At 39.0% G+C, this 27,544-nt stretch overlaps 1 protein-coding gene across 2 annotated transcripts in view; it reads left to right on the forward strand.

Moving 5' to 3' along the window:
• PPARGC1B (PPARG coactivator 1 beta) overlaps positions 1–27,544 on the forward strand; it is a 153,590-nt gene that overhangs the window by 98,827 nt on the left and 27,219 nt on the right. For both annotated transcript variants that reach the window (XM_063292423.1, XM_063292422.1), the window contains exons 2-4: positions 8,709–8,882; positions 23,111–23,323; positions 26,329–26,445. In XM_063292423.1, coding sequence (XP_063148493.1) covers positions 8,709–8,882; positions 23,111–23,323; positions 26,329–26,445 — 504 coding nt within the window. The remainder of the gene's footprint in view (positions 1–8,708; positions 8,883–23,110; positions 23,324–26,328; positions 26,446–27,544) is intronic.

A 27,544-nucleotide genomic window follows, 5' to 3' on the forward strand; every position in this document is an offset into this window, starting at 1 on the left:
CCATTTGTTCTCTATTTTCTGCTGCACTGCCAAAAATATTTTTTTAAGATGCTACCATAACCAAGGACCAGTTTCAGAAAAGTGCAAATTTAGCTTTATTCATGCGGTACAGTCTGCTTCGATTTTGTGATAAGCTCCATTTCTTCTGCATTCAATATTCATATAGGTCATTTTCAGAATTTGGAAAGCAAACTCAGTTTGCACTGATGTGAATCATCCTTTATAATGAGTGGACAGCCTTTTTATGATTGATGTCATGCAATGTCCCCCCCACCCCCGCCCCAGGAAGGGCAACAGTAATCTGAGTAAAGATGCAGAGTGTGCAAGTTTGTATAATACAGAAGTGAACCTTTGGTTTCCCATTAATTTTTTGGGTTTGGGAGATAGGCTGGGGGATTCCCTCCCACTTTTGTATTTAGATTGCTTTCAGGAATATCCTACAGTTTTTGTGTACTTTACTTTTTTAAAGCCAGCATTTTCAAATTAAAAGACTTAGAGCAAAAATGGGGTTCAGGAGCCATAAGTTATTCACTTCTCTACCCTGAGTCACAGAGAACCTGCAAGAGCTCCTCATCTGCTCACTGTCTAAGAAAAGGGGAAACAAAGTTTTTAAAAGGGTCCCTACCGAAATCAATGGCCCCTTTGTAGCAGGAGGGGGGGCTGTTTTCGAGATCATCTTTGCTGATGGCAGAAAGGAGAGGCCTTCCTTCCCTCCCCAAGACTTAATCTAGAAAAATGTTTTAAAATCTGTTCTCTTGATGGTGGAGGATATTTTCAAGGTTCTTTGTCACACTGGAGAAAGGGCATTTTAGGGTGGCCTTATTGCTTAGAGACTAATCATAAAAATAAAAATAGGGAAAAGTATGAGGAATTATGATTTATTTTTCCACTTCAGTATACATAGAAATCACATATGTAGCTTTTAAAATTTGAGAATTAGATTGAGTACTTAATAATAATTTGTTTTTTAGCTCAAAATATACTATATGCCATATGCATTAAAATGGGTGCAAATTACAAATGTAGATATTCATTATTCTCTATATAAAGACAAATATCTTTACACACATACATTCATGTGCACAGGGATCTAGTCTGTATGTGATAGTAAACCAGAAGCACTTTTTACAGATTAAGTGCAGCCCCAACAAGAGGGTGGCTGTGGGTTGACAGTTCTTCTAGAATTGTGGAACATGTGGCTCAGATATGGCTCAGAAAGGCAGTATGACAGCAGTGATTTAATCATTCCAATATGGCTTCATTTAGCCTTTCCAAAAGTCCCTCTGGACCTTTTGTAAGCAAAGCTTTCTGGGTGAATGAGGTCTACGTACGGACAGACAGACAGAAGGAAGGAGAGGCCATAGTTGAGCAATTAAGCAAACAGCAGAAAATCCCATGTTTAGTCTGCAGTATCTCCAATTAGTAATGTCTTTGAGTTAAAAGCCGTGGATGAACCTTCGCATGCTTGAATTTTTTTTAATCCCTCCTTTATTATTTTTATAAATAACTCAAGGCAGCGGACATACCAGATACTCCTTCCTCCTCCTATTTCCCCCACAACAACAACCCTGTGAGGTGAGTTGGGCTGAGAGAGAGAGACTGGCCCAAGGTCACCCAGTTGGAAATACTTCTTGAGTGGATACTTTCATTTTCTAATTTAACATGTTCTAAATGTCCACGTACCCAAATGACTATGGAGCATGAGTTCCCCTACACACAGTGTGTTGATTGTTTTTCCTTCAACAAAGAAAACAATCATGCCAGAGAACAGGGTAACAGTTCTCATTTACTCTTTCTACTCTGTTTGGCTACTTCTGAGGTTTTGTTTTGTTTTTAATATAAAATATGCATTTGAAGACTTGAAACCACACCTGCAGTCCTGTGTTACATAGTTTGACAACTAATATTAATGGAAAGTTGTAGATAGCGCCTTTTAGCTCTTAGTTAAGGCAGTAGCCCATGTTGTGCAGCATAATCTGAGATGTATAGCAATCAGCTATTTATAAGAAACACAGCCAAATCCAAGGGTAGTTAGAAAGAAGACTGTTCTGTTGCTGGTGCCAGTGTATTTCATCCATATGCTTCAGTGTGCACTAGCCCAGCAGTCATTCTTTTCTCTCAGGGTGATGAGAGATAGAAGTACATGCTAAAATTTCACTTCTGTAATTATCTAGCTGTGGTCTGTCATTGAGGAGGACGCTGTGTTAGTTAGCACAGTGCATTGGATTTCATAGTGACTCTGAGTGTTAGAGTGTTACCAATGTAGGGCAAGGATCAGTACAACCTTTCATCTCTCTCACAGAAAACATCTAGTGGGGAGAGCTCCATTTTTTCTGATCTTATCCTAAAGTTTACAGTGGTTGGGTTGCATCTGTTAAAGTGTTACCCACTAGCCTATAATAAAGTCAGAAATTACCAGAAACGTCAGAAAGAAAACTTCCCAAGAACATGCCAGTACGTTCTGCATTTTCTGTTCAGATCTTATTCCTCATGGCAGAAATCTCAAAAAAGAATTGTAATTTCTTCCAGAGTCATTGCTATACAGGATAGGAAGTGAAGACATATGGTAGATAGATAAATAAATAAATTTCATGGCTACATCCAGCTAGGCATTGTCCACCTGTCTACTGTGGAAAAGGCTTTGCTGCTCACAGATCAATTTATTGATTATTTTTCTTTAATTTTAATCAAGAAGTTTAATGGCTGTTTATCAGTTACAGAAAATGCATGCTTAAAGAAAGGCTTTAGGATAATATTGAGATGAGTGCACTGAAGATGAATTGCTCGACTGCTGTGCAAACAGAAATGTAGACATCTTTGTGGCCTCATTAACAAATCACAGTTTGAGGCCCAAAATACTTTATCATGGCTAGATTTGCCACTTGACAAAAGCAAGTTCAACCTTTCTGTTCTTGGAAGGGACTTGGTAACACCATATTAGTACATAAAATCTCAGTCCACCATAATTATATTTGAAATCTATCTTTACAGCATTATAGTAGGACAACCTTGGGAAGACCACTTTTTTATTTGCTATTCTTTTGCAGAAGAACATGTGAAGCTCTGTATACCATTTGATCGTTGGCTTATTTATGCAAGAATAGGTTACTCTTACTAGCAGTAGCTCTCCAGCCTGTGTAAGATCTTTTCAACCTGAATTACCTGAGATCCTTTGAAATGATTTTGTGAGAATTAATTACTAAAATGTTTATAAACCATGCTGAGCTCATGGCACAGAGCACAGTCAGGTCCCAGACATTTTTCATTTTCCACCATAATTCCTGTCCTCTTTCTAAGTAAGAGTGGCATGAGGATCCATTCCACTATATACCATTTAGGCTTCCTTAGTAAATTAAAAAAGGGAAAATGATCTGATTTTACTGAACTCCCAGGCTGGGTTTTTTGCTTTGCTCCAGTACACATGAATGAAATGTCTGGAATGAAAGATGGTTCAGAATTCCCAACCATTTTGCTGGCTGCCTTCCAAGACCCAGTGGCTGCTTTTCTTACAATCTCCTGGGTAAAATTAGAACAAAGTTCACTTATTTCATAAGCAGAAAAAGGAAATGGAGAACAGTAGACCAGTCAAGATATATTCAAAGTGCAGGCCCTCTCAGAGTAGAATCCTGTACCATCCATCTGCCCACAACTCTAGATAGAAAGAAGAATCAGAAATATCATCAGCTGTTCCGCCTTCTATTAAGTGCTTTATTCTTTCAAGGCATGTGACCAAAGATGTGTATTTCTTCATATTTTTAAAGCACTGAAGGAAGGAAACTGGATTCAGAAACAGAATATACTTTATTGATAGAAGTAGCCAAGCAAAAGTTAGACCAGTTATTACAGGTGAGTGGGGCTCAGCACTGGCTTGGAGAAGATTCTTGAGCCTTAGGCCACTAGGTTTAATATTGATGGATCATGACTCACAATTTATCTTTACATGAGCTGAGTCTCACTGGTGACACCAGCATAATTTCCTTTTTTAAAAAAAATGATGTTCAAATATATTGAGAGAAAGCAGTAGAGAGAAAACACAAATTGATACAGAGAATGAGGACAGACAGGAAATGCATGCAATAAAAACATGGGTACTGTCTTGCAGGATAGGGCTAAGATTGTGATTAAGGTTGAACTTGCTACTTTATATTGCCACATTTGAATGGCTAATTCTAATGTAGTTATGAATTATGCTACTAAGCTACTGAAAACCAAACACTCAAGTTATTGTATTCAACATCAGCTGGTCAGTTGCTTCTGTTGACTTTGGATGGATGCATTCTTGTAGTCAGGAGCAAAGAGTCCTGTTTTTTTTATTTCCCAGGTGACTGCTGTACTGGACTTAAACATGGCATTGCCAGGGCACCAGCTGAATCTTGCAGCTGATCTCAGCATGCCAAGTAGGCTGCCCAAAGAGGCATTGGATTGCAGGAGTTTATTTATACCCAATTCTGTTGGCAGTGAGAACGCATCATGACAGTAGAGATTATCAAAGGACATCCTAAATGCTGGTGTCAGCTGTGCCTTGTGATTGCAATTTAGGATTTCTTCCCTTGTGATGTATCAAAGAAAACTGAGGAAGTCAAGTATCTGTAGAAGTCTTAATATACATAGAATAATTGCAGTGCATATGAAAATATATTTATGTATTAAATTTATATCCTGCTACAAGCAGGCTGAGATTCAGGTTTTTGTCCTTGTCGTTCTTATTTCATTTCAGAATGCTTGAACATCTCCAGTTCTAAAGTATATCCAATATTTTGCTAGCCTTTCTTGATCAACTTATGTGCAGGACCCCTCTAGTTGTACCCAGCTGTTAAAAAAGAAGAGGAGGAGAAATGAAATAGAAAATAATGTCCCTGACGTTTGTATTGGGGGTGTGGGCCAATGATTCAAGAGAGTGACAGTGAGTGGGCACAGGGCAGGAAGACATCAGTTTGTACCCTAGCAAATCCTAGTCTCTGTGCAAGATTGTTGCATGCACATCTTGTGTTATATCATAAAAAGAATACAATTGTTTGAATACAACCATAATGGTTTGATTAATGATAATTGAGGAATTGGGTCGCTTTTAAACTAGCCTTTGTTCAGTATTATAGTATTTACTTCCATGTTGTAAAAAAGATTCAATTGCTATTTTTCATATTGAGGTTCTGTTAAAGCAGAAGAGCAAGCTGCTCCCCTAATCTTCAATATTTATTATTTATTATTCACATTTCTATCACCGCCCATCTCCCCCTAAATATATTAAAAAGCTTCTGAAATTACCCTTGAGTTCAATGATGAGGAACTGGTGGTGAGGCATCAAGGCTATTTTAATCAGATAAATGTTTTGATCATAATCTGTCCTGTACTGGGCAGATTTAGTGGGGTTCAGGTGCAACTTTCTTTCCCATGCTGCTTTCAGTTTTTATCCATTTTCAGTCTTCCTCCTTCCTCCATGATCTTCCTTCATAATCTTCTGACCATATGCTTTTTCTTGCATTTAATGTTCATACAGAAGGACTAACAGTTTACTGTTATGGGACACTGCATCCCAAACTAAATTGGAAGACGGTGACAGTCCCATTTTTGCAAGAAGCCAACTTAATTGAGGTTATCCTAGATAATTAAAAGAAAACAGAACCAGGATGTTAATGGGGAAGAATAGTATTCTGTCACTTCCATTTCTTTAACTGTTTTTGCAAATTGATTGTACAGACCTAGAGAAGCTTGGAAAAATCCAAAGCAGTTGGTTTTTCAGATGCTCAGTTGATCTTGTGTTATGATTACACTGTGCAAAATAAGCAAATCTGCTTTCTCTCTGGTTTAGAATCTCTCACGTAAGTGTGTGTGTGTTCATGAATGTTAATTTATTGGGCAGTGATTTAAATGCTGTTACTGGTTATTACAGAAACAAAGAATGTAGATTACTTGTTGGATAAGAAAGGCCAAACGCTGAACCTTCCTTGCCGAAGTCAGTGAACACTGAAGTACTACTATATCAGCAAAGTTGAGATCAGGAATAGTTATTGCTTGGTATTGTGTTTTGTAAACCTCAAAATATTTACCATGAATAAGAGAGCTTCAGTGTTGAAGTAAGACTTGAACATCTCTTTCGAGTGTGGTCTAGTGAATTAAGTTAGAATGAGGGTCTGGAGATTCAGTTCCCCTTGCAGACATGAAAATCACTTTAACAATTAGCAGTAAAGCTACATATAACTGTAAATAAATACCACTCTGAATAGCTTCATATAATTTTAAAACTCTAAGCATATTCTCTCCCAGAATCAAATAAGGTACAGCTATCAACAGTGCTATATAGCACAAGTTTATATAAACAATTATGTAGGCAGGCTTTAATATTAAAACAATTCTCCCTCCTAGCTTTCCCTTCATTCTGAATCTTCAAAGGTAGAATCTCTAACATACCCATGACTTTTGATAAGCTTAGCCTTAATGGTGCAGTGCAGCATTCCTCTGTCCTTCTGGGTTACTTGCTTTGTGCTGAACATTAATGCAGTTGTGTATGCCTTGAGAATGTAGTAGAAATAGGGCTAGGTCCCAGCTGCTCTCTGTGATTGACTGGATATTTTTAGCTCAGTTCTTAGAGCATAGATTGCCTTATGTGCGCCAGCCATTGATTTTGCTCTATTATTCTTGTGTTTTGGCTAGGTTTGAGGAGAAGGAAAAAAATTACAATGGATTGTTAGAGCCTTTATTGAATAGGTGTCTAGAGAAACTTGTTTCTGTAAGGAGAGATTGTCACCAGGGACAAGGAAATATTGAAGTTTGAAGGGTTTGCCTTTTAATACCTTGAGCGTGTCAGGGCTACAGTTAGGTGAAGGATGGAGCTTTGGGGTGAAAGGTCTCAGGCTAAAAGAAATTAAACCAGAGAGTATGCAGAGAGCTGTTACTGTATGTCTACTGGACCAAAAACATCAACTCCAAATGCTTACGTGCTTCTGTACCTACTGGGCTTATACAGTGATGCTTAAAAGTTTGTGAACCATTTTGAATTTTCAATATTTCTACATAAAAGTGACCTAAAAAGAAAGAAACCATCTGAGCTGTTTTTAGGAGGGCTTGGCCTCCTGAAACTAGGAAATAGTTCTATTTCTAAGAACAAAGAATTGTTAAATTTTGAATCTGCATAATATTATAGTCATGTAAATATAGGACATAAAAAACAAATGTGTTTTGAGAAAGTTGGCCAAGTCTGCAGTATTATTCCCTAATGGAAATAATAGTAGTTAAATGAGAATAGTTACTGGCAAACATTTTATTTTGCTTTTCTGTAGAGTTTTTTTGGCATCTATGCATGTATTCAAAGTAAATAAGTATAATCAGATAGTAGTAGTCACTTTTTCCATATATCTAAATTCTAATAATCTTGAGATAATTTAGGGAGATATAATTGTAATAAATAATCTGAAACCCCATGATTTTTTAAGAGGGGTAGCAAATGCCCATTTCAGAACACTGCTGGCCTATTTAAATTTTGCAACCAAAGTGACTTGAAAAAAAAAGTTTACGATAGTCCTTCCTTTCTACCTCAATTACTCATGGATTTGCTCTAAAATATGCCTGGGATATATTTTGTGTTATTGTGTTTTTAGTTGCAAAATCACTGAGCATCTCAAATTACATATGCATTAGCAATACTTGTCTCCTACGGATGGTAACAGGTAGAAAATAATCCATCTGCTTCTGGCCCAAAAGTAAGTCTAATAGGCAGCTTCCCAAAAGCTCTAAATCGATGTTTCTCAACTTCAGCAACTTTAAGCTGTGTGGACTTCAACTCCCAGAATTCCCTAGCCAGCATGCTAGTTGGGGAATTCTGGAAGCTGAAGTTCACACTGCTCTCAGTTATTAATTGCAGCTGACTGATTCTGTAAAGCAGTGCTATTACATGTTATCCTTTTCAACCCCAAGAACCATACATAATACCAGGAGGTGAGATGGAGGCTGCACATGTGAGCATACACACTTTCCCCAACATCTGCTGTGGGTACTCATAAAACTTCTCTCACCCAGCAATTTTAACACAAGGTTTCTCCACTGCTTTTAACAGTGAGAAAATGATGGGCAGCAAGGATTGACCAAATGCTGTCTGTTTCATAACAAGATCAAGCTTTTGTAAATCCAAAGGTTGTAATATGGTATTTGTCCTCACATGTCCTCTTTCTCAGCCCAGCTAGGGAAGAGAGTAGCAGCATGGTTGGCAACTGCAGGAAAGGCCTTTGAAAGTCTATATACCACAAATTGCTCGTCTCAGTTTAAAGCTTGCTTAGAAATACACTCCATTTTTCTATGGCTGTCATTTGTAGCTCCTCTGCCACTGAGAGTCTTATGGGGTTATTGTTACATTGCCTGTTTATATTTTTACATTTTTATTGATCACATTTTTGTGCTGTTGAGCTGTCCTCAAACAATTGAAGAGCAGGATAAACATATCTAAATAAGCAAATTGGAAATGCTACATTTTCAGAGCTTGAAAGAGTTGATAATAGCTTGTAATTATTTAAAGGCTTATTTTGTTCCAGGAAGAATTGCTCTTTGCACTCCCTGTCCTTTGGGGTGGGGGTGGGGGTAGGTTTAGCACTGAAAAACATTTACAATCTGATATACAGCTACATGAAGGCAAGTATATTATTTGGCATGAAGTAATCAAGAATTTGTAGGCAGGCACTGTAAACTCACTATCATTCTTTTCTTTTTTTCCTTCATAGTACGAAGTCTCTGGTGAAGAGCACCTTTACTCTGATTTCCCAGAGATTGATTTGTCCCCGTTGGATGCCAGTGACTTTGACTCAGCCAATTGCTTCAGCGAGTTCCAGTGGTGGTGTGAGCACTCTGAAACAGAGTCCAGCCAATACAGCACAGATGACTCTGAACTTTTTCAGGTACTCTCTATCATGGGATTCCCTGTTACAGAGGGGAGTCTGCTGTGCAGCACAGCTTTCCTTTCCTTTAAGAAGTGTATCATCTGGGATCCCAGGGTGCATTCAGCTCCTGAAAACCTTGGGTATATGCAAAGGTTGCTACCAAATTATAATTTTAAATGTGACAGAAGTGGAGAATGATTAAATACAAGGGGAGTAATCATGTTAACTGTATTTAATTTAATTTAATCTTAATTGAACTAAACGCCCATTCCAAGTTGCTGATTACCTCTGCAGGAAAGCTGCTGTGGGCAGAAATACAGGTGGTCCTCACTTACGGACTGCAGTTGGGACTGGCAACTCCATTGCTAAGTGACATGGTCATAAGGTCATAAACTGAAATGTCACGTGATCGTGACTGACTTATGATGTCAGTTTGTCAGTTCTGGCTGCAGTCATCAAGTGAAGCACCGTGTTGATGTTCCCATTACTCACCAGTCTCACTGCCTGATCTGAGAATGGTCGTGGGCATGCTGCTGGGAGATTTGTGCGATTTAAATATTCATATAAAGGGCACCCAGGGCTTCATCACTTCCACATCAGCCATGTGCAACAAATGCAAGAGGACATAACTCTGAATTTAGTTTTCTTTATTAAGTAGGAAGTTGGTGGTCAGGAATTAGGAGAGTGGGTGTTGTGACCCCTGTTACGCAGTCAGGTCATTTTCTGATGGAGTGAAATTTAGGAGTGGCTTTTAGGTTTTTCACCCACAGATTTATGGAATTTGATAGGATTGTAAATAGTTTGGAGGTTTTAAGTCTGACAAATCTGACACTTTTGTTGAAGCCCTGGACTTCGTATTAGACAATGAGATGATGAGGGCTGCTGGCATTATTACTCTTTTGCATTGTAGAGTCTGGTCAGTTCCATGGTTTACCTGTGGGTTGGGAGTGATGATACAGATAAGAAGATGATTATTATGCAAAATCTCCCAGGTTCTGTGACTACACCGTTGAAGGCACCAAAGGATTCTCACTTTCTCACTATCATTTCATTCTCAAGTAGAAATCTGCTTTCAGAGAAGACTTTTGTGGTCTCCTTTGGCATTGCAAGACCCTTTTGGGGCAAAGTGCTTCACATCTGCTCTACCTTTGATACCGTCGTTGATACCGTTCCAGAGGAGAGAGATCATCTAGCCATGCTATGTGGGATAGATTTTAGTCAATAAAACCTAAGGATATGCTCAACCTTTATCCCTTTTGGAAAGAGATGTTTAGTTAAAAGGGAGTGTGTATGTGTGAGTTCAGGAAATTAAATGCCTTTTTTCGCAGAGGATCCTGGTTGCCTTGAAAATGAGTCATGAGACTGCTTCTTAATCTTCCTTACTGGAACTGGAAGAATACTTGTCTATTGCAAATATCCCCTTTATATGTAGCGTGCTTGATAAAGTGATGGGAGTCCAGTTCCAGATACTGTTGAATAACAGTATTATTTAAATCATTTTAAGTGCAATTAGGCTAGGGTTTGGTATTGATTAACTTTCTCAGGTGAGAGGGAGAGTATAACTCATCTATCTATCTATCTATCTATCTATCTATCTATCTATCTATCTATCTATCTATCTATCTATCATATTTCTTCACTGCCCATCTCGTGTTGCGATAACTCATGTTGGTTCTCCCTGCTTTATTTATATGTTTTGAATTGCTCACCATATTTTCTTACTCAGCTAGATCTGTGAGAGCTTGGAGGCCCCAATTCATTTGCAAGAGCAATTTCAGAAAGTAGGTTCAAGGAATTTGTTCAGCCTATTGATTTAGATCTTTGGCATCTGCAAGATTCTAGTTATACAGTATGCATAATCTTTATCTATGAAAATATTGGGTGAAGTTACCTGAAGTTTTGAAGTAAGGTATCCCATAGTTTTTTCATGTTATCTCATAGTCTGATGATGCCTATTTCCATCATGGGCGTAGGTGATGGGTGGGAAGGGAATCCTCGTAAAATGGAGGCTCTCCAGCTAAGTAATTCAAAAGGATCTTAGAGTACATCTTTTTCTGGACAGGGCTGCATGCCATTTGTAAAGAAAGGTACACAATCTAACGGATGCTTTTTGATCCAATATTGCCACTAGAGGCCCACATGCGCTCAATGGCTCATAGCATCTGTTACTTGCTGTTGCTTTCCTGCATAGCAACAGGCTGCAGTGGTGATCCAGGCACTTTACTGTAATGTGTTCTATGAAGGACTGCTTGTAAAGATAGTTTAGAAGTTTCAACTACAAAGAATTCAAAAATGAGGGTTGCAACTAGTTTGAAGAGCCATATTATACAAATCCTGAAAGAAAGAATTACATTGCCTACCAATTTGCTAATTTAAAATTTGGGGTGTTTATCTTTAAATTGGGGATGGGCAATCTGTGACCACACAGTAACATACAGCCCCGAAAGCCTTTCTTTGCTTTCTCAAAGACCCCCCTCCCTGATTACATTGCTGAATGTTTAATATCTTTTCATTTTGAGTGGGAATCCTATACAAATAGGCCCAAATAGGCTTAACAGAGTAATAAAAAAAGAAAAAGAAAAACAGTCCTGAAAATCTAGGGTTCACTCACATGAATCTTACTCCCAAACATTTTGCATCTTTGGTGCATCCATTGTGCCCCTTTATTTACTTCAAACCCATAAAGTGCTTACTATACCAACTTTCTTGTCTGTTAAGAGCATCAGGTAATGCCTTTGGATAGAGGAATAAAGGACAGACTTCTTTGATAGAGCGCTGACTTTAGAACATGCCTCTAAGGGCAAATCTGACTTGCACTAACCCTGTACACTTTTGAGTAACAGCTTAAAATATTTCAGTTTCTGGATATTTTAAACTTGACTGCAACTATCCTGTATGGTTTCAGCTGATTGGTGAATTTTGGTTTAATTCCTCTCAGTTTTGTGGTCTTGTATGGGAATATACAGTATAATACTACAATTTAATCATACTGAATCTGTAATTATATGCTTATATACTACTGTATATTCAGCAAAGGATGGTTACCTTGTCGTGGTGCTGGAGCTTGAGCACCTCAATGATGCCATGAGCTAAACCGTGAAGGGCCACCCAAGATGGGAAGGTCATGACAGAGAGGTCAGACTAAATGCGATCCCTGGGGAAGGTAATGGCAACCCACCCCAGTATTCTTGCCATGAAAACTAAATGGATCAGTACAACCAGAGATATGTCAGTATACCATCAGAAGATGAGACCCCCAGGTTGGAAGATGGTCAAAATGCTACTGGGGAGGAACAGAGGATGAGTTCAACTAGCCCCAGATGTGATGACGCAGCTAGCTCAAAGCCGAAAGGACGGCTAGCGGCCGACGGTGCTGGTGGTGAACGGCGAATCCGATGTTCTAAGGATCAACACACCATTGGAACCTGGAATGTAAGATCTATGAGCCAGGGCAAATTGGATGTGGTTATTGGTGAGATGTCAAGATTAAATGTAGACATTCTGGGCATCAGTGAACTGAAATGGACTGGAATGGGCCACTTCACATCAAATGACCACCAGATCTACTACTGTGGACAAGAGGACCACAGAAGAAATGGAGTAGCCTTCATAATTAATAGTAAAGTGGCTAAAGCAGTGCTTGGATACAATCCAAAAAACAATAGAATGATCTCAATTCGAATTCAGGGCAAGCCATCTAACATCACAGTGATCCAAATATACGCCCCAACCACAGATGCTGAAGAAGCTGAGGTAGAGCAGTTCTATGAGGATCTGCAGCACCTACTGGACAACACGCCTAACATAGATGTTATTTTCATCACGGGAGACTGGAATGCTAAGGTGGGCAGTCAAATGACACCTGGAATTACAGGTAAGCATGGCCTGGGAGAACAAAACGAAGCAGGACATAGGCTGATAGAATGTTGCCAAGTCAACTCACTCTGCATAACAAACACTCTCTTCCAACAACCTAAGAGACAGCTTTATACATGGACTTCACCAAATGGACAACACCGAAATCAGATTGACTACATCCTTTGCAGCCAAAGGTGGCAGACATCTATACAGTCGGTAAAAACAAGACCTGGAGCTGACTGTAGTTCCAATCACGAACTTCTTATTGCACAATTTAGGAACAGACTAAAGAGATTAGGGACGACCCACAGATCAGCTAGATATGAGCTCACTAATATTCCTAAGGAATATGCAGTGGAGGTGAAGAATCGATTTAAGGGACTAGACTTAGTAGATAGGGTCCCGGAAGAACTCTGGACAGAAGTTCGCAACAATATTCAGGAGGCGGCAACAAAATACATCCCAAAGAAAGAGAAAACCAAGAAGGCATAATGGCTGTCTGCTGAGACACTAGAAGTAGCCCAAGAAAGAAGGAAAGCAAAAGGCAACAGTGATAGGGGGAGATATGCCCAATTAAATGCAAAATTCCAGAGGTTAGCCAGAAGAGATAAGGAATTATTTTTCAACAAGCAATGCGTGGAAGTGGAAGAAGACAATATAATAGGAAGGACAAGAGACCTCTTCCAGAAAATTAGAACCATCGGAGGTAAATTCCAGGCAAAAATGGGTATGATCAAAAACAAAGATGGCAAGGACCTAACAGAAGAAGAAGAGATCAAGAAAAGGTGGCAAGAATATGCAGAAGACCTGTATAGGAAGGATAACAATATTGGGGATAGCTTTGACGGTGTGTTCAGTGAGCTAGAGCCAGACATCCTGAAGAGTGAGGTTGAACGGGCCTTAAGAAGCATTGCTAATAACAAGGCAGCAGGAGACGACGGCATCCCAGCTGAACTGTTCAAAATCTTGCAAGATGATGCTGTCAAGGTAATGCATGCTATATGCCGGCAAATTTGGAAAACACAAGAATGGCCATCAGACTGGAAAAAATCAACTTATATCCCATACCAAAAAAGGGAAACACTAAAGAATGTTCAAACTATCGAACAGTGGCACTCATTTCACATGCCAGTAAGGTAATGCTCAAGATCCTGCAAGGTAGACTTCAGCAATTGATGGAGCGAGAATTGCCAGATGTACAAGCTGGGTTTAGAAAAGGCAGAAGGACTAGGGACCAAATTGCCAATATCCACTGGATAATGGAAAAAGCCAGGGAGTTTCAGAAAAATATCTATTTCTGTTTTATTGACTATTCTAAAGCCTTTGACTGTGGACCATAACAAATTGTGGCAAGCTCTTAGTGGTATGGGGATACCAAGTCATCCTGTCTGCCGCCTGAAGAATCTGTATAACGACCAAGTAGCAACAGTAAGAACAGACCATGGAATGACAGACTGGTTTAAGATTGGGAAAGGAGTACGGCAGGGCTGTATCCTCTCACCCTACCTATTCAACTTGTACGCAGAACACATCATGCGACATGCTGGGCTTGAGGAATCCAAGGCTGGAGTTAAAATCACTGGAAGAAACATTAACAATCTCAGATATGCAGATGATACCACTTTGATGGCTGAAAGCGAAGAGGAACTGAGGAGCCTTATGATGAAGGTGAAAGAAGAAAGTGCAAAAGCTGGCTTGCAGCTAAACCTCAAAAAAACCAAGATTATGGCAACCAGCTTGATTGATAACTGGCAAATAGAGGGAGAAAGTGTAGAAGCAGTGAAAGACTTTGTATTTCTAGGTGCGAAGATTACTGCAGATGCTGACTGCAGTCAGGCAATCAGAAGATGCTTAATCCTTGGGAGAAGAGCAATGACAAATCTCAATAAAATAGTTAAGAGCAGAGACATCACACTGACAACAAAGGTCCGCATAGTTAAAGCAATGGTGTTCCCCATAGTAATGTATGGCTGTGAGAGCTGGACCATAAGCAAGGTTGAGAGAAGGAAGATCGATGCTTTTGAACTGTGGTGTTGGAGGAAAATTTTGAGAGTGCCTTGGACTGCAAGAAGATCCAACCAGTCCATCCTCCAGGAAATAAAGCCAGACTGCTCACTTGAGGGAATGATATTAAAGGCAAAACTGAAATACTTTGGCCACATAATGAGAAGACAGGACACCCTGGAGAAGGTGCTGATGCTAGGGAGAGTGGAGGTCAAAAGTAAGAGGGGCCGACCAAGGGCAAGGTGGATGGATGATATTCTAGAGGTGATGGACCTGTCCCTGGGGGAGCTGGGGGTGTTGACGACTGAGAGGAAGCTCTGGCATGGGCTGGTCCATGAAGTCACAAAGAGTCGGAAGCGACTAAACGAATAAACAATAACATACTACTGTATAAACCCAGCTGTTTTAGGAATTCTTGCAAATAAATTCTCTCACTCAATCAAATTTAAAGAAAAGAAATTCCCTTATCTGTCCACATATAGCTCATTCCTAGCTTGGTTATGCATCTCTTATAACAGAAGCACCTGGGATATTCTGCTTAATGGTTTCATAAGCCTATTAATTCCTTATTGTGCAGGTTATTTTTTTCTTTTTCCTAGATCAGTATGAGGAAAATGAGGAAAAGTGGCTGTGGATGGGGAGAGGGTCCAGGCTATTAATATCTTTTCTGCACATGATTAGTGCTCCATTAATTTGCACTTGGTTTCTAAATGGAGCAAGTGTAGTAAAGCTAATGAGGAGGTGGAAGAGCAGGAGAAGGCTGCCGAGCCAATCCTCTTGTGATCTATTATTAAAAGGAAATTACAGGATGGTGTCTTGTGCATCCAGCTTGTTTTTTTTAAAAAAACTGATGGATTATTCTGCTGTAGGTGGGAGGCACTAAAGGAGAAGGATGCGGAGAAGGCAGGTGCAGGGGGAGAACTTATATGAAGCAGCACAAATGATATGGCCTGAGAATATTAATTTCCATCCTGCAGAAGGCTGCTTTATCTGACTCCCCAGCTTCAGCATCACCTTTACATCTCTGTGCACATAGATATTTATAAAAGAGGCTCTCTCTCAGTGTGTTGTTTGTACAGTATTTTCTAAATATATGTGGTCCCATTATACAAATACTGAGCTAAGATGTGGTGCTGGGTGGATGGAGCAATGAGCCGATGAAGATTAAAACCATATTACATACCCTGGGCTTATGAGAGTTTTTTGCACAACCCATTTCTTCCCCTTCCTTTCTTGGCTTTCAGAAAGTGGTACAATATTTCACTTTGGGATACAGTGTATTCACACTACAGTTAGTACTCCGATAATCAGGATATGTTGTGAGTGATTACTACAGGGGTTGAATGAAAAGTAATGCTTCTACCACCATAACTTTAGTTTAAATAGGGATATTTTAATATATGAAAGGAAAATAATCCTTGAAATGAGCTCTTTTGTTACCTTGTATTTACTTCTTCACAAAATCACCACTGTTTGCTACACACTTCTACCAAAGATGAACAAGCTTCATAAAGCCATCACGAAAGAACTCCGCACTTTGTCTCTTCCACCAGGCCTGACAATTCTTTCCACCTCTTTGAGTCAGATGCCTACGAAAGTATTTCTTAAATTTTGGGAAAAGGTGGAAGTTGCATGGCAGCAAGCCTGGACTGTATGCCAGATGGGGTAAGATGATAAGATCCAACTTCACAACTGCCTCTTGGCTCATGAGTGTGAAGCCTAGTGTTGTCATGTTGCAGCAAAATTTCCTTCGTATGCTTCCAAATTCTGCTTAATTGTTGTTTCAAAGTTTTGAGTGTTGCAAGGTAGCACTATGAGTTGATAGGTTCAAGGAAATCAATGTGAACAGCTCAATCTGTCAGATCTTGGGTTTTGAATGTGTTTTCCACAGGTGAAGCTTTGTGATGATATTCTATAGACTACTGCTTTATTTCTTGATCATAATGATGACCCCATCTTTTGTCTGCTATCAAGCTGTGAAGAAATTCCTCACTTTCATTCTTGTAGCATGACAACAATTGCTGGCAAATTTCAACTCTTAAAGCTTTCATCTCTACCATCAGAGTGTGAGGAACTTATCTTGCAGAAACCTTCTGATATTGAAGAACATTAGTAATGTGACCCGCACATTCCTGTGAAATGCCAAGCTTGACAGCAATTTCCCTTTGAATGATCTGCCAATTGTCCTTAATCAGTTCATCAACCTTTCTCATGTGAAACTTGGTTGCTGTAACAAGTTGTCCATTTCGTACCTGATCACACACATCAGCTCTTCCCAGTTCACTATCTTTATACTTTTTTTTGACCCAGTGATGCACGTCATTTATGTATTTGATTCAGTTTTTGATGCCGCACGACTCTGGGCAGCTCACAAAGTTAAGAAAACAACACAAAAACAAATAAAAAATACAGTAAATAATTAATATACCCCACACACAAGACAGTTACAAGATGGCAATCCAGACAACATATAAATCTGAACTGGGGGGAGTCCATGCACCTTACCCCAAGGCCAGGGGGAATAACCATTACTCGTGTCAGCATAGTCATCACTATAAACAACCTGCATTTATCATTTCATTTCATTTCATTATTTTATATCCCACCTTTATTATTATTTTTATAAATAACTCAAGGTGGTGAACATACCAAATACTCCTTCCTCCTCCTATTTTTCTCACAACAACCCTGTGAGGTGGGTTTGGCTGAGAGAGAGTGACTGGCCCAAGGTCATCCAGCCAGCTTTCATGCCTGAGGTGGGACTAGAACTCACAGTTTCCTGGTTTCTAGCCCTTTGTTTAACCACTAGACCTGGTGAATATTAATTGGAGGGGCTCCTTTGGCAGTCAAAAATCCAATCATGCTTAAAATGCACTGAGTATTTAATACAGGCTTCCATTTCATGAACAATAGCAACATAGCCTTTTCTCACAGCAACTTCCCACCAACTGAAGTGAAAGAACAGATACTAAACAATACATCACAACATCCAGCATGTCAACACTGCCATCTGTTGGTGGCTTACAGTATAACATTGAAGGCATTACTTTTCATTCAACCTTCCTACCTTCAGTTCTCCTGTGATTAAGCCCTGTACAGTTAAGAGGGTTAGTGAGTTAATGTGTTGTGAGAACATTGAAATAGGTCAGTTGACCTAGTCAATGTAATAAGAGGTTAAATTACCCAAACTGATCCAATTGTATATAGAGTTAATGCAGGACAGTCATATTGTGGGAACACCTAAACCCTTTGGTATATCTACTCCTCCAAGAAAAAGTATTGGAATTAAAAGGAAAGCTCTCCATTACAGAATTAATACAAAGATCTGGGAATTGGGAACGTACCTGCAGTGGCCGAGCCAGGTCTACAGCTGCCTGGCTGGCCAATGGAGAAGGAGCTGGTGATGGAATGAAGCCTTGCCAATACTCTCTTGATGCAAGGACTTACGGAATACCTGATGAAAATTGATGGATCTTTATGTTCCCCAAATAGTGTTATCAGTTGGTATAATTTTGTATTGCTACATCTGGTAATGAGACTGAACTGGATTTTTGGCTAACAAAGTTAAGTGTACTATGGGAACAGGATCTTAAAGTTGTAGTCAACCTCATTGCCTTACTGCTTCCCCTGGGCCAGGCTGCTATTAGGCATTCACTAGTTCCATGCAGGAGAGTGAGTAGTTTTATCCTCTTGCCAGCTCACCCAGCTATCATACTGGCCATGATAGAAGTGATGCCTATCCCTCCATAGGAAAGCTAAGCAGGCTGATGAAAGAAAAGTGGAGTGTCTGATTCTCCTTTGCTACTCCACCGTATTTCTAGCCTGCAAAATGTTAATCAGACTGTACATTACTGGTACACAGGTTACAGGTCAGTAACTTTTGCATAGTAACAAGGCAACCCTGGAAAGGCTATTTCTTCCTTTCCCAGATACCTCATCAATTTTTACAAATGGCAGTGTGAATGTTACTGATACCCACCTCCCCTTCAGCTCAGTCTTTTTTTTTTGGGGGGGGGGTACTTCTGCTGGATTTACTATACTGCCTAGGGAGTTTCTTTTTGTGTTTCTTTTTTTTGCGGGGGGGTGGAGGTTCAAGAGAGACTTTTAGTCAGCCCTTTTCTTTTCGGGAAACAGTGATTTTAAAATGCATTAAATAAATGCAGCATAGAAGTGTGGTAATTGGAGCCCCTCTGGTTATTGCTGAGTGTAATTACAGTAGGAGGCCTGACCAGCTGCAGTGTTGCTTATCCAAACAACCTCTAACTGATCTGTTGCAGAAAAGCTAAGACTGTATGTGCAAACAAGGAATGCCATTTTAATTTCCTGAAATGGCTGAAAGTTGTGGAGGAAAGAATGAATAATCCACAGTCCCACAACACAAATACAAATTGTAAGAACAATAATATTGCTCAGGATAAGTGCAGTAAAGCTGGTCTGGATCGGTGCAGAGAAAAGTAACCTTAAATAGACATATTAACAAAACGGATGTGCTGCAGCAGTGGATATGTGGGTGCTGCTCATCTTAGGCCTGATTCACTCATTAATGTTCAAAATGCATCCCACAGTTTCAAGTACCCAAACCTTGCTGATTACCTGTTAGTCCAGAACAAGTGAAACCAGAGGGCTTGGCCAGAACCTTTTTCTAACCCCAGCAGAATCTTCCAGGTAGGCTTTGCTCCATTAAGCTGGCAGGGAAGGGGGCTACTGACTCTAGCAACATACAGTCTTAGCTTCTCTTGCTTTGTTCAGTATCCCACTCAACCCCTCCTTGATTTGACGTAGTAAGAGCCAAGCTGAGCAAGATGTTGGGAAAGGGTGTAATATTTGTGTGAAAATCTAATATTATTTAGTTCCTATAATAAAAGAATTCATTTATACACTGATTCCTGTAACAATTTTTCATGGTAAAGTAGGTGTCAATCTCTGTAGAGCCTCCTAGAAGCAGCTGAGAAGGGACATATAAAACTATAAAGAGCTTATGTTTGGACAAGCTGTATTGGATACTGTAACAGTGTCATTTAATGTATATACTACTTTTTATTATATAATATAAAGAAAATGGCAGAAAATAACACACATTTTGATTGCTTGGGTAAGCAATTTTTCCTAGTTCAAAAGGTGAAGTATATTAGTGGTTACATATAGAAAAAAATGCCTTTAGTTCTTTGCTGTTCCTTCTTTTAATATAAATATCATCTTAGATTTCAGGTTAGTAGGAACTACCAGACTAGTTGTACTATAACTTTTTTTTCTTCCCAACGTTTTCCCATGGGTGCAGGTTCTGCTTTTTTTCGGATCAATGAATGTTGATCCATTAGTTGCTACAGGAATTGACCAACCAGCTTGTCACCCGAGCCTGACGTCATGGGCTGAGAGAGAGGGACTGGCCCAAGGTCACCCAGCCGGCTTTCATGCCTAAGGCGGGACTAGAACTCACAGTCTCCTGGTTTCCAGCCTGGAGCCTTAACCACTAAACCAAACTGGCTCTCCACTAGTTGTACTATAACTGCTTGTTCATTAAGAATTTTAAAGAGTTCTTCCCCAGATGTAGTGCCTTCACTTTCTAGCTTTATGTTGTTGTTCTAAAAAGTCCAGTGACTGACAGACCATCATTGCAGGATGCATATTTTCCACTGAAGAAAAAGACAAACAGAGCAGATATGTGAAATACAAGTCTTTCTGGAATGCATAGATCATCATGAAAGATATCCTGCTGATGTCCTGTGTAAAGAAGTATTTTGCCAATATTAGAAGGAAAATGTCTGTTCAAAGAATGCTGCATTCTTGGTGCTTTCCTCCTTGATGCTGTCTTGTATAACATGATTTTTGGGCGTTAATGACTTCATTTTTATGGAGTAATAATGGCTGCAGATAGCCCAAAGATGTGCTTAGAGTCAGTGAAGACTTTTTACATCTTTAAATACAAACTACAGATATAAGTATCTGAGAGCCAGTTCATATGTTTGGCAAGCATGAGACAGACCCACAAATAATATACAGTGTTGGAATATACACAGTGTATAGCTTGTTGAAAATAATCCCATATCAGCACTATACATGAAGTAAATTTACATATCAGCAAGAAGGTTATAAATCGAACTATCTTACATATGAATTTTGAGTTAATAGCATCAGTGGGGAAGACTGTGCCGTGTATTTGAATTAGCTCTAACTGAATTAGACTGGAGTGTCTAATGTTTTAGACAGCTAAGCTTTTCTCCCCTGTGTGTGTTTGTGTGTGTGTGTGTGATATCAGGGCTTCCAGCATACAGGTTTCAACACTTAATACGTTGTGTCTCTAGAGCATTCTTTCCATTACTAGCCTGGTAGGCTGAGGGTCAACTACACATAACTTGAACATGTGATTATCAGCTATGTCCAAATCAGGACCAGAACAAAGGTTAGTGTAGAATCTTTCATTCTTTGCCTCTTCTGCAGTTCCATCTGAGAGTGGAGGAAAAAGAGGTCTGCAATTTACGTTGTCCAAAATAATTTGTTTGATTTGATAACAAATGGGAAAACAGCACAGGCTGAGAATTAAAATTGGGGTGTAGAAAATGGCTAAAGCAACCACACTTCCCATATTAGATCTGCCCAGTCCCTCTTTTGGGAGAGATGGGCAGTGGCGAAATTTGATAAATAAATAAATAAAATAGATCCCTGATCTGGATCAGACTTGTGTACTTGCTTATATTTGTTTTAATGTTGTTATTTGTTGTGTCTTTAAGCAAATGTATTATCTAAGCATGACTCACACATAGCGAATTTAATCATGGTTTACTCTGTTAACCCATTTTAATGTTTGTACAACACACTGAATTTTAAACACCAGACAGTCTAGGTTTTCACCACAGGCTAAGCTAAAATATACTTGGCTACTTTATGTCTCAGGGTATCATGTGAGCACAGCCATAGCTTTAAAGTTAGTATAGGAATAACATGCAAGGGTAGGGTATATTATACCTGAATTAGATGTTTTCCTTAAGTATCCTTAAATTATGAAGCACCTTGATGGCTGTACCTCATGGCAGCATGCAGTCATGTGAGCATGTTAAGCGCTAAAATTTATTTATTTATTTCTCAAATTTATACTACCGCCATCTCCCCCCAAAGAGGGACTTTGAGATAGGCAGTAGTATAAATGCTAGATAGGCATTGTAACATGCAGGGGGAATCATGTCATAAGGCATAGGGCTGACCCCATCAAATCCTGACAATGCTGGGATCCCTGTTTCTACAGCTATTACAAGACATTAAATCCATATGATTTGGCTTGTCCTATTATCGCTATGTTTTGGGCTAGTGTCAATAAGGTTGTTAATACAGCATGATCAATCAATTTATGTTAAAGATGTATATATTCTTCTTGGATATATCCCCAGCATTTGGTATCTATCAAAATATCAAGAATTGTGATTGAGGCAACCATGGGTTTGGCTAAAAGAATTATTAAACAACATTGGAAATAGAAATCTACTCCTGAATTTCAGTGATGGTTGTTGATTTGTGATGTTTGTCAGCATTTGAATTTTTTTTTTTTTTTGGTCAAAGGGCTAAAGAAGACTTTTGAGCAATATGATCAAAATTTTTGAAGTTGTTCAGTTGATTACTTTTGATTACATTTTTTAATGTTAGGCCTATGCCAATGTATTGCTAGTTTCTCTGCCTGCCTTTACAAAGAATATACTGTTGTTACTGTCTCAGTCTTTAAATTAAATAATGAATATGATACTTTGTCCCCATTAAGAATTATAGGATGAAAACCAAGTTTCAGAGTTTATTTATTTACAGTCATAGACTAAAATAGAGAGCCAGTTTGGTGTAATGGTTAAAGGTACCAAGCTAGAAACTGGGAGCCTGTGAGTTCTAGTCCTACCTTGAGCATGAAGCCAGTTGGGTGACTTTGGGCCAGTCATGTTCTCTCAGTCCTTAGAAGAAGGCAATGGCAAACCACTTCTGAAAATTTTGCCAAGAAAAATTGACTTGAAAAAAGTCCTGCAAGCACTGGATGGCAGCAAAGAGCTTGTCTTCTGTATCTGCTATTGTCAGATGTTTGGAATCCAGATATGGTAGCCCTAACTAACAGTAATAGGCAGAAGGGAAGAAAGGAACAAACATAGATGCTTTTTGGTAAATTCGTCACATTCCAAAAGAGAATGGCTTATTCTGTTGTGGAATAAATCTTTTCTACTATGTTTTAGGCTGTGGAATGCCAGTTTTCCCTTCTTTATGATGATACGGTAGTTTCATCTGGCTGCTCTACTGTATAAATAACTTGAATGTGATTACAAGTGAGTTTTTATCCTATAGGAAGTAGTGTGTTTGGGAAACACCTGTTCTTATTCTCTCTTTTTCTCCCATGTTCCTCTGACTCCTCCCAGCAGATTATAGACAGCGAGAATGAAGCTTTGCTGACAGCTCTCACTGAGACACTGGATGGCATTCAGGGAGAAGACATGGGTCTGGCTGCCTTCAAAAGTATGGACGAGGGGGACATGCCCAACAGCGGCTACACATCACCTATCCCCTCTCCCAAACATGCTGCACCAGTCACGAGGGGGCCTCCTCTGGCCCAAGAGGTTGATGAGCTGTCTCTAGTAAGAACCACTTCCTACTGTTTAAGGTGGATTTGGATGCGCCTCTGATAATCCGTCTGCATGGGTATGATAGGAAGCAAAGGTCTGAATTTTTTCATTATAGGCTTACAGTTATAACAGTACAAAACCATTATATCTGTTATTGTATACGTATACATGTGCCACATCATTGCTCTCATTTGATCTGCTCCATAGTTATCCTCATTGGGAAGTATATGATTGTGGTGGAAAGGGAAGGGCAAAGAGTGGGCTAGTGTGTGAATGGCTTAAGCACATCACAATATTATCATTCATTTTAAACACTATCTACTCTAGGGATGCCCACTGTCCAGCTATTTCCTCTCATCTCTTACATTTCTTCCCATATCACACTCTCATGTCTATTAAGGAGATGTCCATGATTTTGTAAATTGTGTCATTTTATTTTGTGTGAGTAGTTATGATATACGGCAAGCTGCTATAGAGCATTTTCTCTGAAACCACCAGTTCTAGTAATTTACTAAATTGTTCTAACTTCTGAGATTTCATAGTCTCAGCTGCTAGTAGCCTCTGGCCAACCGTGGCTGGGCTTGGAAGCTAAATAAGATAAATATTGGCTAGTACTTGGATGGGAGACCATCATAAATCACTAGGAAATACAAGACATTACTACAGTACTGCTGTTGCATGGTTGTGTCCATGCAGTCACCAGAAATTGAGCTTGGCTCAAAGATATCTTTAGCTGTCATACTGCCTATATACTTTCCAAGGGTCTTGGAACTTGCTTTCTGTAGGGGAACTTGTTTTCCCATGGAAAACTGACATTTGTAGGAAAGAGGAGTTCTGAACTGAGGCATGTAGCCACTCTTCTCCTTTGAGGTAGCAGAATACTGTATTTGGGGATTTATCTAGACAGTGGTCCTTCTGTACTTGATTTTCTGTGGTTTCTGTTCTACAGTATGTAGTAGTATTACCCAACCTGCAAGTGGGAGCAAAGAAAAGAGAGCATTATGGATGACAGCATCTCTGCTAATAGAAAATACTGTTACTACTAGCCCAGGTTCCACTTAACAAGGAAAGATCATTATGGAACACAGAAGCTTCAGTGCTCCATAATGTCCTTTCCCAAAATATGCTTTTACACTACAGTGGCATTCTTCACTTCTAAACAGAACTTTTGTACAGGAGACCAGGAGCATAACTGTAGATTCCAGAACTCTCATCCACCCATCCCACCTCCTGATCTACCATTATTGAATCTCATGATTTCTAAAAGTGTTATGGTGGCATCTAGTGGTAAGAAGTATGCATTTTCACATCACAAAACAGTCTGCCTGTGTATGTCTATATATATCATATATATATATATTGCACAAATCCATATGTATATATATAGGATGTATACGTTGCAGAAGGGAGGAAATAACTTTTTAATGTTTTATTATTATAGAAAGTTTACACATAGAGAATCAAACTAGTATTTCACTATGTTGTATTAAAGAAAAGCTTTGCAGTTTTGATTGTGGGAACTAATTGATTGTATATTTGTCATATGCTTAATTGTTAAGGAGATTTTCGAGTTTCTGGACCATCTTTAAAGATTTGTTCTCACTGCCACATTCCCACTAAAGTCATATCTACCTGTTTGTAGTCAGAAAAAATTAGGTTAAGATACCAGATATTTGAAGATAATGTTTTACTCAGATTTGGTTTTTTTTTCTTTTTATGAAATGTAATACCTGTTTTACAAAGCATCCTTAAAATCATCTCAAACTGGGAAAGAAAATGCTTCTTCAGATTGCTTGGCAAGCTGTTGAATTAATTAATTGAAACCCTTGTTAGAATGTTACATCCAATTGATTTCTTTGGCAGGAGCTTATGTCTACTTCCTGATTCATACTAAAATTAGTATCTGAAAATAAATCACAAATTAGGGGAAAGGGGAAAGAGATTATTCCAACTCTTCAGAAGCCAATTTAATACCACCACCCGTGATTCTGGAAAGCTGCAAACAGCCTTGGTGCCCTCTGAATGTGTGGGAACAGCATCTTTTCACAAACTGCCTTTGAATGTGGGCTTTGGCCATAGTATTCACTCACCTGGGCTTTGGCTCAGCACATCAAAATATGCCAGATTTGGGAGGCTGTTTTAAACTATAAAGGTTAAGCAGCTTTCCAAAAAGAAATCAAGATTTTTATATTGTCAACATTTTTTCAGGGTTTCTTCAGATGGTATATAATTCCTGCCTCTGTACAATTATGCAAAATTAATTTTATTACATGCACCCATCAATGAAAGCTTGCTGTGACTTTGAATTATTATTATTATTATTATTATTATTATTATTATTATTATTATTATTATTTTCTTGGAATGGCAAGTCAGACTAACCAACAATAAATTCAGTATTCTTTTGAAATTGCCTTTGCCAAGTTAATGTTGGCCTTCAGTCTCACTGTGATTCAGCTTCCTCATGATCTTGATTCATGTGATCCTTTATCTTTTTCTAGGTGATATGGAAAATGATGAGGTTCTACTCATGTTCAGGGGAGGGGGACTTCTTTCTCCCCATGTCACTTTCATTACAGAAGTGTCTATAATGGGGAATATCCAGGGAGGCATTCCAAATCTTTGAGAATCTTTATTTTGTATGGTAGAAATAAGATGCTCTTTGCTACTGAAAGCTGTCTTCTAAACATAGCAAGCAATGTAAGAGGACAAATTACCATGCCACTTCCATTCCCTTACCCTTCCTTGACCAGCCATGAGTATAATCTTGACACTTTTCCTAATGTATAAAGAGAGGCAGGTTTTTGTATGAGTAATGTTAAAATGATTCGGTGTGGGAAAAGGCAGGCTGTTAAAATAAAGTACTCAAGTAACACTGTCGCTTTTATTTTGGATCTCTACCCTTGCTGCTTATCCTATGATTGTCTTTGAGTGTGGGAATCTAGGGAACTTAAAAAGAGGCAGCTCTTCATTTATGTAGGAATTTCGACTCTTTCTTTCACCATTTCCCTTTCTAGCTAAAGAAATTGCTTCTTTCTCCATCCAATGTGCCTCCAAGCTATGAGGTTCAAAGAGAGGGGAGTATATGGCGTCAAGGAGCTCCTAAATCCAGACCCCAGCGACCTTGTGCAAAGGTATTGTTTTTCTTGGCAGCTATAGCCTTACATAACTGTGGACTATATTTATGTGAGATGAAATTTTTCCCAGGAATATTACAAAGCTGTCATATGTTCAGATTGCTAGCTCAGCATTAGTTGCACTTATTGGCAGTGGCTCTCCAGAGTCACTCTCCAGGTGATGTGGTGTTCAGCATTTCCTCTTTATTTCACCTTCACCTTCACCTTCACCACCTTGAAAATGGACAGGATAATTTCTGCCATCAAGAGCTCCTATGAAAGTTGGGTAGTTGTTCTGTCCATATTTATAGTCCTCCTTCCCCTCCCTTTCTTCTCACAGGCAAACCATCACAGCAACCAGTTGCTTATTTCTTTAAAAATCTTTTAAGAATGTTGCTAGGAATGTTCTGCAAAATAGTACAATTCTTTCTGTTTGATCCAGCTGAAGATTAAGACATTCTGAAAGCAGACATTTGGATCAACCATACCAAAAAATGTTAGGATAGAACCTGGGTCCTTCTGCTTATGGAGCATGTGTCATTTATTGTGAACACTATGTGTAAAGTTGTAGAGCCAGTCCAGTTGTTAAAACTAATTGTTCAACATCCACACAAGATGCCATTAAAGCATTTTCACTTGGATGAAGGAAATTGTGTAGTATGTTAAACAGGTGAATTTGGATTGCATGGGGAAAGATAGGGAACATGGGAAAACAGAGTGAAGACAGGCAGGGATAGATATTGAGCTTCCATGCTTAATGTCATGTATGTTATAGGCAGTGTGTCAGGTAGAAAAGAATCTGACTGAAGAATCTCTTTGATCCATACCATAATATACCTCTGAAATCTTTAAAAGAAGTTTGTTGTTGTTGTTGTTGTTATTATTATTATTATTTTCCCTCTTGTTTCCCCTGCTAACTCTTTGAAGAATCCTCTGGGTTCTATTCTTGATTTCTGAATAAGTTTATGCATCTCCTCAGCTTATATCTTTAAGGTTTTTCTGTTTCCTGATATATATAGAGGTAGGTAGGTAGGTCTTCAGCAAAGGATCGTTACCTTGTCGTGGTGCTGGAGCTTGAGCACCTCAATGATGCCATGAGCTAAACCGTGAAGGGCCA

The sequence above is a fragment of the Candoia aspera genome, chromosome 2 (genome assembly GCF_035149785.1).
Source record: "Candoia aspera isolate rCanAsp1 chromosome 2, rCanAsp1.hap2, whole genome shotgun sequence".
Taxonomy (NCBI): domain Eukaryota; kingdom Metazoa; phylum Chordata; class Lepidosauria; order Squamata; family Boidae; genus Candoia; species Candoia aspera.